The sequence below is a fragment of the Oenanthe melanoleuca genome, chromosome 6, assembly GCF_029582105.1.
Source record: "Oenanthe melanoleuca isolate GR-GAL-2019-014 chromosome 6, OMel1.0, whole genome shotgun sequence".
Classification (NCBI taxonomy): domain Eukaryota; kingdom Metazoa; phylum Chordata; class Aves; order Passeriformes; family Muscicapidae; genus Oenanthe; species Oenanthe melanoleuca.
The window spans coordinates 10,947,334-10,958,847 of record NC_079340.1 but is presented as its reverse complement, the minus strand read 5'-3'; the positions used below and the strand labels follow the sequence as shown (position 1 = coordinate 10,958,847).

Sequence of the window (11,514 nt, the reverse complement as noted above, 5' to 3'; positions counted from 1 at the left end):
CTGGGGACTTCCAGAGCTCCTGCACTTCCAAGATGTAATTTTATTTTTTTTTTCAAGGCTCATGTCCCTGAGAAAGACATGGCACTGGGGCAGACAAGCTGGATTTTGCTCACAGCTCTGTGCTTGTCTGTTCTCTGTGTCACCTTGGAGAAGTGGCTTTGCTTCTGTGCAGCATGAAAAAGGGCAGTGGTTGCAAGCAGAGGTGCTGGGGTGTTGAAATGCCAACAGAACCCTTGCCACAGGAAACCCTGCAGTCTGCTGCAGCCAGCAAATGTTCCTGTGCTCTGCTGTTCAAAGGATAAATACTGGGAAGAAATAAATGAAATTCAGCACTTAGGACACTAAATGTTTTTACACAGTGGAACTGTTAAACATTTCCATTGAGGGAACAAAAATATTCTGTAGCACAGACTGTCAAATCCATAAAATACTGCTACAGAAAGAACATTAGAAGTGGCAGCATGTTGTTGGCTTAGTGTTGCTCTTGCCTTTGTTGAAAGAAATTTAAATATTTCATACTATGGTTTTTCAAGTCAGAAAATAACCAGTTGGTTCACTGTGACCATATTGCCTTCCACACCTCATTCAGCTTCTGGGCTGTGGTTTGTACATTTCCAAGTGGAAAAATAACTATGGAAAAAGTTAATCATGGTTGAAGCAATTTCTTTTTTTTTTTTTTTTTTTTTTTATTAATGCAAGCACATCCAGTCAAACACAGAATATCCTGCTTTATGGTACAGCTTTATATTTAGCATTTCAGCTCAGAATAGCAAAAACACGGTATTTAAGGAATGTATCAAACTTAGGGAGGGAAAATAAAAGGGAACCAATGTAGATACTGCATGGATTTCAAGTTTACTTGGACTGATTGACCGGTGAAGTGCACATTCATGTGAAAGCTCTTTTATACATTTACAGAAAGTGTGCTAAAATTGAATTTCAAATATATATTTTTTTTTTCCTTAAATTTTAAGCATCCCTTTTAAACTTCAATTACATAAACAAAGCTGATATACAATCCCTCCTATAGTGTCTGACAATGTTACTAGCTAGAACATCTCTGAAAGTGCAAAACACTGTAATAATACAGTATAAATATTCTTACTGGAATCCAGGGCTGAAGGCCAGTACTTCAGCATAGGAAAAATAGCAGCAGGTCATAAGAATTATCCCTCCCCCTTTCCTGGGCTGTTCTTGTTAACAGTTAGTATTCCACTTCTTCCTTCCTCGTGCTGTAACTTGCTTTTGTTTCTCTTTGATGCCAATGCAATGGGAATAGTGAAATGTTGATTTGTCTCCCTTCCCTACATCAACTTACTCCTCTAATTTTAAGTATTTGTCAAGGGGGAAGTGAAAGAGGGAAAGCTTTTTAATTTTTCACCGTGCTCCAGGGCCAACAGAGCAAATTTTTGCCAAGTGCCTGCAGATGCTGCAGCAGGCAGTGGCACTGAGCAGGGAGAGAGGCTGGGCTGGGATAAACCTGAGCCTCAGCCCTGCAAGTCTTGCCCCTTCTTCACCAGAAGGCAGAATAAGATAAACACCATTGACCTAGAGCTGGTCATTTTTAAAGGAGCCCTTGCAGAGGTCTCTGCAGGGAGGCTGTAACCACTTCAGAGGGACTGGTTTTAGTTTGATTTTTTTTTTTTTTAAGGACAAAAAAGAAGAAAAACCCAGTCTAATTACCTGGCTCAATTTATTACCTTATATTCACCCCTCAAGCCTTCAGAGGAAAAATTAATGGAAAAGAAAAGTAGGTATTTGGGGGTAATAATTTGTTCATTAGACAAAATCATTTTTAATCTGAGCCTGTTTGTTTTTCTTTCTTAACTCAGAGATCAGTTGACAAAAGTCCTAACTATATATTTCTTTTCTCCCTGGAAATGAATACTTTGAACTTAAGCTCTTCAGGTACTTAGATAGTCAAATTAGGTGTAAACTCAATACTAAAAGGAGAAATTAAAATGGCAAGCATCAGTGGGTTTGCAGATCACCTCTAATTTTGGAACTGACCTGTTCAAAGGTTTGACTAATTTCTTAAGAGTGTTTGCCCTTAGATTTCCATGGGTGCTGTCCCAGACAGCTAATCATGGCTTCAAAAAGACTAGAAAAATTTACATTCTAAGTTGGTCTTTGTTTTAATTGTAAGTGCAGACTGGAATTTTCAAAGGAACCAGTGGAATTAAATGACCAATTCACAGCAATGAACTCTTCTTAAGGTTCTTAGGAAACTTTAGTCTTAACTTTAAATTGGAGTTTACTTCCCTTTCCCATGCTGATTTTTTTTATTTTCCAAAAATTCTTTTTGAAAAAAGCATATTAGGCCTGTTTTGCAGAGATTATAATCTAGGTTCAACATTCTTCTCTTGAAACAAACAAACAAAAAAAAAAAAAATCCCTGATTTTTCAAAAGGAAAACACAAACTATTCTGACAGCCAGAATGTAAAGGATAGTTCCCAGAAGTATTAAAACTCAGACATGTGTGCACACACACATAACTCACACACAAACACACAGACCCCAGCAGTTACCCCCTCTTATCTCTTTAAATCATGTAACAAAAATAGGTTTGCTGCACCATCAGTGTTACAGGCAGGTATACTCTACTTCATGTGCCATAATTCTCCACTTTATTTAAAAAGTACATTGTAGCTGGTTTCAAGACATCCACATTTTTATTTCCCTTACTTCCAGCCCAGTCAGAAGGTACAACTACACAAGCTCAGTACCTTGTAAGGCACAATTTGCTGATGGAGGAGAGGAACAAACACTTGAGAACAAATCTGTGAACAATTCTGCTGATTGGAAGGAGACCCTTCATCTCAAAGCTAGGGAGACAAACTGAGTGTTCTGTAGGATACTGGTCCAATGGGGTATTTAACCTGAACACTGGCTTCAGTTAGGATGTGTGTTTTAATTTGTATTTCTTTTGGTGGAAGTAATAAAAAATAAAAATTTGGATGCTGATAGAATAAGATACCATCTCCCATGATACATTTCATCTCTGAGAACAGGGCCCTGCCCTTATATTTAAAATAAAAAACCAAAACCCTTCAGTAAGTGCCTTAAGGTTGACATGTGAAATATTTACCACATTTTATTTCATAAAAGTTACTGTATGTACAAAACAGACCTCATCCAGTGAGGTCTTTCTTAGCTCAGTCCAAGTCTTTCATTCAGGTTGTAAAAACATGTCCATTAGATGTGCTTCAAAGTCTGCAAATCTGATCCAAAAATCTCAGGCTCTATTAAGCAGAGTTGTCCTAAAAAATGAAGCAATAAAAAAATAAAATTATCTTTTCTGCCACAACAAAAAGATTTTCATTTTTGGCACTAGATCTGTCTGGCATCATTAGCTGACAGCCTCTCTTCAAGGGATAGATTTTCAGCTGCTAGGAACTGGAATAAATCTGTGCATTTCAGTAAAGATGCTGACATTAAATGAGAATTTAACTTGCATAACATTACCTCAGGCCCTTAGGATGAGCTCAGGCACAGAACATATGTTACATGTCTGTCATCCCAAACTGCTGCAGGCTGAACAGTGCTGGATTTAATGCAGGGTGCATTGCAGGGGGTCAGAAATGAAAAGCTCATGTGGACATCCCAGGAAATATTTGGGTCAGTGGGAAAAAGTGGCAATACAGTGCTCATGTGCCTCAACAGAGCTCAGGGCATGCAGGCTTTGTTCAGCCCCTGTCTAGCACAAAAAATTCACAAATCTCTCTGCCTTGGCCTCAGCGAGGGAAAAATTCTAATTGATTGATCTCATCATGTACAGGGGAGTGGTGCTTCCCATTCTCAGAAGGGTGAGGAGTCTTTGAGACTTTATCCCTAGAAATTTTCCTAGAAATTTTCATCCTTTTATTTAATTTAGGAGCATAGCTGTGATGAGAGCACTTCCTTAGTATCTCTATAGGTTTTTTCCCGTGAGAAAATAGTGTCTGAACATTACTACAAATTACTACAGATTATTTTATTTTATTTGATAGCCTAAACAAATGATATTCTCTTTCACAGTCACAGCAGTGATCCTGCAGCCTCAACAGATCTGGCTGGAAAAGCTGTTATCAAAATCCAAGCCCCACTTAATTTTTTTTTCAGATTTAAAGTTTGAAGGAAAAAGAACTGCATTATGGCTTTAAGCTGGGGATGCACATAGGAAGAAGCTGATGGTTACATGCCTCTGTGTGTCTGCAGAAAGACTCATGTTCTGAGGAAGCTTCATACCTGAGTGTTTTCCAGCTGTCTTTTTCCATGTGGTTTTCTGGACCTTCACTTTCAAAGGATGCAATGAACAGAGCTGGTAAAAAAAAAAAAAAAAAAAAAAATTAGCAACAATCAGATACACGAGTTCTTTACCTGAGAAAAAAAATATAAGGGTTACAATGCAGCAGAGACCTGGCAGTCTCCACAATCTTAGAAAATTACTAATAAAAGACAGGTTTGCATGTATATATTTTTCCTCTGCATATTTTGTATTTTAACACATAGAAAGACTCACTGTAATGTTCAACAAAGGATTTTACCTTCTTCACTATAAATAGGTGCTGTGAGTAGATAGGTCTGGATTTTCTTGTCTTTTTCAAAAGGACACTCAACCTGCTTCCATGTCAGGAAATCATGAATCTGTCTTGAAATTTCCCAGAACTTCTGCAAGAAGTAATTAAAAAAGTATTATTAAAATAGTATTTTTCTCTTTGAAATACCAGTTCATTTCTATTTCAGAGCCTCTCAGTCTTATTCCTATTAATGCTGCTTTTCTTACTGCCCCTTACTCAGCCTTACATGGAATTGGTCACAGCATCAGCCTGACAGAATTTAAGAAGTATTTGGACAATGCTCTCAGGCACATGCTGTGACTCTTGGGGTGGGGCTGTGCAGGGCTGGGAGCTGGGCTTGGTGATCCCTGTGGGTCCCTCCCAACTCTGCATGCTGTGATTCCTTGTTATCCTATCTTCTTATGGCTCCCTTCATTTGCCTCTCTTGCTGCTTGTTCCTCATCTGCTGCCAGCCTCAAGTTGAGGACAGTGTGTCTCAGCCTCCAATTTTTTGTCAGCATCAACCTTTCTTTCCTGTATAATAGGGCCTGTTTTCTGTGTTGAGTGTCTAAATTCCTGTGACTGGAAATGGACAGTAAATACTTTATTTGCTTTACTTTCTACATTTCCAAACTTCAATTTCAATTAAATGTGACACATATCTGATCTTTTCAAAAAGCACCCTTTAAATTTAGGAAATCACAGTAACATATAGAAATATTTTAGATTTAGATATCCTTTCCTTCCAAAGATTTTAAAAAATCTGTAATTGCTTAGGGTTTGCCCTGTATCTTCTGCAAGCCCCTCTCCACTTACACAGCCTTAATGGTGACAAAAAAATTCGTCAAGAAGTGCTTTTGACAGACTGTGGTCACTTGGATGTGCATGTTTTTTAACTGGGGAGAGAGAAGCCAGAGGCTGTAGACCCTCCCTTGCAGACTGACAAACACTTGCTGGCTGTGTGTAGTGTTCACAGCCAGAGAAACCGGTGGGTGCAATCAGCTGAGGCTGATTACTCAGGCTGAAGCTACCTATTAAATTTGATCAGATCTGATGGCTTGCTGCCAGAGATTTGATTCAATCAGCTCCCCTGGGTACGGCAGCGCTCGGGCTGGATCTCACGGGCAATACCCGGGGCTGGAGCCCAGTGGCTGCAGTGTGAGTGGCAGAGCAGCGTGTGCAGCAGCAGCTGCCCCACCTTGAAGTTGATCTGGCCGTTGGGCAGGCGGTTGGTGTGGATCTTGTGCAGGAAGTAGATGTCCTTGATGAAGAGGTTGAAGACGGGGATGACGATCTTCTCGCGGCTGCTGTTGGCGCTCTGCGAGCGCTGCGCCGCTCCCTGCAGCGCCGTGCGGTAGTTGCAGAAGTTGCTCGACGGGTCCATGTGATGCTGTTTTTACAGAGGGGGGAAAAGGGGGCAGTCAAACCACACATTTCCCAAAAGTTTAAACTTTGCTCTACCCATCAGCACTTGTTCTTTGTAACTTTGTTTGGTCCCTTTTTAAATTTTAAAGCTATGATACCTTTATACTGATCGAGTCTGGGCGCAGGTTTTTCTAACTTCTACCTTGCTTGAAAGGAGGGTTCTGCATTGGCTTTGCATCTATTCCATATTTATGATTTATTTATATATTTATTTCAAATCATAAATGACTCTCTGGGGGGGAAAAAACAAAATTCTTTCCTGCCACCTCTGTTTCTAATGAGGGTTTTGGTTTTGTTTCCATGCAGGTCTCCACTAGGTGGAGTGCTCTAATAACTTTTAAGTGGAGTGGAAACTACCTTGGAGTTTAATTGGCAAAAATATGCTGGGAAGAAATAATCTAAAGGGAGCTGGCATCCACTCTTCTCTGCAGACAAGTAGAGAGTTTGAAATGGAGGAAATGCTCTCATAATGTTTATGTGCTGGGGACCACTGACAGAGGAGCCTGCTGCCCCACACAGCAATTAGCAGAGGTCTGGATGAAACTACTTGGTGGATTTCTATATAAAGACTTTATACATACCTCTAAAACATCAAATTTGGCTGTTTTGACCTTGGACCAGGTTTTCTTTAACCGTGCCACAGGGCTCAGGTTCATGCCAGCTGAATGCAGGGAGAGAGGAGACAAAGAAACAACTGAGTTGAAAAAAATAAGGGGATAATACAGCTGGGCTTATGGATCAACAGCACACATTCTGGAAGGTGCTTCAGCTTGACAGGCAGAAGCTGCAGCTAAAGCTCACCCACCCACACATTAATCTGTCACTGGCAGATACTGTCCCTGTGGAAGCTGTGGTTGGACAATTCAGGGTCTGTGTGAGCACAGTCTTGCCAGTCAGGCTGTAAAATGGAGTGCCTTTTGCCATCTGTGTTAAGGGTACTCACAGATAATTGCCATCATTGAGTTGAAGTTTCCAATGTTGAAGCATTCTCTTGCCACATCAATGAAAAATTCCACCATTCTTGTACGCTGCTTTTTCTTTACAACCTGGAGAAAAACCCAAGAGGGAAGGGGTGGTCTGAATTTTGGATAGGATGTCCAGCCAAAGGCACTGTAGCAGGTTCAGGTTTCCAGATTTTGTCCAGCTAAATCTTAATATAGGCCCCAGGAATTTTTAAGATTCAATTTTAATAAAATAGCAGAAATATTTGGGGTGACTACCAATTACTTGTGTAGTTCTGGGGGAGTGCACATCTTTGTTTATACAAAAAAGTCCATGTCTTAGGCAATTCTACATGAACAAGCTGGATGCTTTCAGCAATTTCCTGTTACTGGAAAAGGAAGATAATGTGATGCTGCTGTCAGAATATATGCAAAACACTTAAACCTCTCAAGAAGGGGGGAAAGCCTTGGACAGACTGAAGATCAGGGGCATGGAACCTAAATGTGAGAGAAAGCAACTGCCATCCTGCTTTTCTTGTTCTGCTGCATGTACTCCTAAATGACCTGTTGAGAGCAGGTAGTGATGATGAGCAAATCAAAGGTGCACAGGATCAAGCAACTGATGCTGAACACCTCATCTGCAAATTCTTTCATAAACTGCAAAGCAAAATTAATTATTACTTGGATTGCATTCATTCATGAAAATATTTTCCTTGTTTAAACCTAAAGTTTCTGTCTGGCTTATATAAAAATGGCTCCTAAGCAGTGACTGCAGACTCTCTGACCTAAGTACTTCAGTTTCTGTCATAGCAAAGGAAAATGCTTCAGTAGTTGAAGGCCTGGCTTAGCCCTCAGTGTGCTGAAACCTTTCTTTGATGGTTTACTAAATGTATGAGCCCCACCAGCCAGCTCTGAAGTGTCTTGGTGTGCCTCTGCAATTTCTGAGTGCAGGAAATCTTAAGAGATTAGGATCAGTACACTGGACTCCATGAAAATGCAGCAGGCATTGGGATTTCCACTGAAGGGCTACTGACCAAGCGGAATAGGGGAAAAAAAATCTCATTTTCTAGAACTGGAATTAATAGAAATCTAAAAAGAATAATAAGAAGCTAAAAAGAGAACATGCATAAAAAAAAAAAAATTCTGGGGCAGTACACCTATTATATGACAGAAGTTACCTTAACCTCTAGTAAGGTTATTCTCCCTATTTTTTTTTAACTTTCCAGTAGTCCACTTTCTTTCCAGACTTTAAAGAAAGCTTATTCTTGACTTTTCTACAATGAATATTGTATGAATAAAATTATTTAATATAAATTTTAAAATTAATATATCAGTGCTAATGTTATCTAAATGTAGTGGAGGGACAGCTGTTTATTGGTAAATCTGCATTTAAAGATGAGTATTTTTAAGAATCTTTTGATGTATTTACAAAAAGATAAATCTGAAAGAGCTCCTCACAAGTCCACACAAGTTCCATTTCACTGCATGACTAATGCAACTGCACAAAATTAGAGAATATATGCAAAGTCAAACATAGCCTTGAACTCTTAATCATATGAGCATGCAAATAATTTAATGCTTGAGTAATGCTATTATCTTTAATTGCACTGCTAATGTTTAAATCTCATTTAGACACTGCCTGCCTCTGTTCCTTGAGGCCAGGATCCCTCTGTATCCTGTTTTCTATGAGCACCTACCCGACAGATCTCTGTAGCCACCAGCATGCTGAGACAATTGAACCAATTGTCATAGGCCTCCAAATTGTAGGTTTTGGTCACATCACTTCGGCACTGTAAGAGAACAGGTCATGAGTTAAACCTCTCCTGATAAACCCAAAGTTTACCAAAGGTTAAATTCCTTTTCATATCTTGACAAAATCTTGTTGCAAGTGTTTTAAGGCATGAGCTTAAAGAAGCTTAGAAAATGTCAGTCTTTCTTGCAGAGGGTATACTCAAAGAATAATACTCTTTACTCTGGCTCATCTATGCTTCATTTTCCCTCTGTACACATTTCTGTACCTTGTGATTATCCAGGGAGTCCATGTGGCTGACAATCTGCATCAGATCCTCTGGGTAAATGTTGCTCACCCTTTCCTGTGTTAGGAGAGAGGAGAGATTGTCATTGTACAGACAAACAGAGAGTTCTGTAAAAGAAAATCAAAGTTAGAAGAACATTTTGGTAACTTCATCTTCCTACAGTGTTTTTATCAGTGTACCTAACTGGTCTTGTTCATTACTTGACTTGGTATTTTTTTATATAAACACTGGAGGCTTTCAGTGAAGCCATAGCAAAATTTGTATTGATGAGTATTTTAATATTTAGTAAATGGAAAACAGAATCCTCCACCCCAGCCAGTCTCACCAGCTCGATGTAGGTCAGCTGCTGGGCCAGGATCAGAGGGTCACAGCACACACTCAGGATGTCCTTTTGAGTTGACTGGGGCTTGGTTTTGAGGATGGTGCCCTTGTCAGTAACAGGCTGACGGAATTTCTCTCTGATTTCCTGGTACTGGCTCCGTGCAGAGAGGGCCATCAGGAGATTCTGTGTCATCTGGCTAATGATCTTTTTCACTGTTCCATTTTCCTAAGCAGAGGCAAGAAACAACAACTGCTGAAAACCTTTAGCTATTGCAGACATGGATCACCAGAGAATTTCTGCTTGAGAAAAATAAATGCCTATTATCCATTTTCTTTCATCTTTTCTGAGCTGATCATTATGTGACAAATGACCTTGTCCTAAATACTCACACTACTCCATAATGACACTGTTCTGCCTGCCTTCCCAGCCCTGCTTTGCTTGGCTGGCTGGTCTGCTCCTTTGGGTTGTGCCCCATTTCAAAGGCATCTGTGTCAGCAGCTGCAGTGGGCACGTGAAAGGTGCTGGAGCTGCTTGCACAAGGCTTTCTGGAACCTCTGGGCACCAAAAGCTCTCATTCTGATCAGGCCCACTGATGAATCCAGTCTGTCTAGCCCAAGAGTCCAGGAAATTCACATTATGTCCAGGAATATGCCACTAAAATATCCTAACTTAGCTTTGAACAGCTACAGCACCCAAATATTTATATAAGAGCACAATATACGTCATGTTCTTGGACAACTAAAATGCCTTTCCTGTTTATCATGTGCAGATTTCAAATGTAGGATTTGTAAGGATTCATTGAAAGGTAAAGCCACAGGAACACAAACCATCTGCTCAGTGTTTTGACAATCAAGGTGATTTTTTTTTTCTGCCATTGTGACCTATAGCCATTTCTCTGAGATCACCCCCAAAGAGCTAATTTGATTGCTTTCCTACTCCTCCAAACTGTCTGCTACTGCTTTAGGTGACTCAGGTTTCTCCTGCTGCTGGGAAAATTAATTCACCCAGACAGTCCTTTTCCTCACAGAATCATTCTCTTGCTTTCATGCAAATTACTTTTCTTGAAGTTCACCACAAGGTTCACTCCTGCCAGTCAACAGGACACGCTAGACAGAACTGCAATGAATCTGTGACCATTCAGAGGAGCCACTAATGTGCAGTGATGACTGAAATTATGCAGCAGATGTGAGAGATGACTACCAAATACTTGTATATTGCTGTTACAATTAAGCAATAATGGTGTCAGAATGGTGCTTTACAAGGCAATAATCTGACTCCCAAGTGAAATCAAATGAAAAGCTGAAGGCAGTGTAGCTCATCTTGAGGCTGGATTACTGCTGAACAGCAGCTGTCTGGAGTCATTTCTGATACTGTGCTACAAGTGCTCAGAAATGCCAAGGGAGCCTGGTGGAGGGGACTAAAACAAAGCAGAATTCTCCTCTCTGTTATGCTAAGCTTTCACTGGGAGTGGTTTGCCTTCAGCCTCTGTGCCTGGCTTGCCCACATGTCTGGGAGGAAGCAGACTGGCTGACAGGATTGCAGAAAATGACACCTGAAGATAGGGGAGAGTATTGCAGATATCATGTGAAAGTGAGGAAAGAAACTCAGACATGAAAAGCTACAGGTTACTTAAGCTATTATGAATTTATTAGCATGTTAATGCTTAGACAAATGTCCTTAAGAGTTTCAGCAGCTTCCTTTCATTACTATTTTACCCTAATTTTCCCTACAACTTTGGAACATAAATCAATGACTGCACAGTGATTTGTACTTGTCTGAGTTCATTTTTACTAAATTTGGGGTGCAATCCTGGCTGTAGCTTTAGCTATTTGGTGTGCTGCTATAATCAGGAACACCTGACTGCTTTGTGTGAGTTCTCAGTTGACTTTCTACCTTAATGAAGAATAGTGTCCTAAGAAGATTTTAAAAGCTTTAAAATACAAAATAAGCCCCCAACCTTTACCATAATTCCATCATTAAGAAGCATAATATGGGGGGTAATCTGATGTGCTAATAAAAAGTTAAGAGTGAGAGCTGCTTTTTGTCTGTGCCAAATTAGTGTTTCAGATAAGGCATAGCTCTTCATTGATGAACCTTGATTGGCAGCCTTGTTAAGGGGGTAAATGAGGTGGTGCTGTAATTAATGGATCCATCAGATGCCTTGGACACCACAGCATGGAGCCATTCCATGAAGATGGATTTTCCTCAAATGACAATTATTCATACATAAGAGTGGGAAGGAAGGGGAAGA

General features: G+C 40.0%; 1 protein-coding gene across 5 annotated transcripts in view; it reads right to left on the bottom strand.

Annotated features, from left to right (window-relative positions):
* Positions 1-2,605: 2,605 nt before the first annotated feature.
* The window catches only part of RASGEF1A (RasGEF domain family member 1A), a 150,221-nt gene continuing 141,312 nt past the window's right edge, over positions 2,606-11,514 (bottom strand). For all 5 annotated transcript variants that reach the window (XM_056494570.1, XM_056494574.1, XM_056494572.1 and 2 more), the window contains 9 exons: positions 9,267-9,488; positions 8,924-8,998; positions 8,603-8,695; positions 6,908-7,010; positions 6,546-6,625; positions 5,738-5,929; positions 4,528-4,651; positions 4,229-4,301; positions 2,606-3,261 (listed from right to left, as the gene is read on the bottom strand). In XM_056494570.1, the coding sequence (XP_056350545.1) occupies positions 3,237-3,261; positions 4,229-4,301; positions 4,528-4,651; positions 5,738-5,929; positions 6,546-6,625; positions 6,908-7,010; positions 8,603-8,695; positions 8,924-8,998; positions 9,267-9,488 (987 nt within the window). In that variant the 3' untranslated portion in view covers positions 2,606-3,236. The remainder of the gene's footprint in view (positions 3,262-4,228; positions 4,302-4,527; positions 4,652-5,737; positions 5,930-6,545; positions 6,626-6,907; positions 7,011-8,602; positions 8,696-8,923; positions 8,999-9,266; positions 9,489-11,514) is intronic.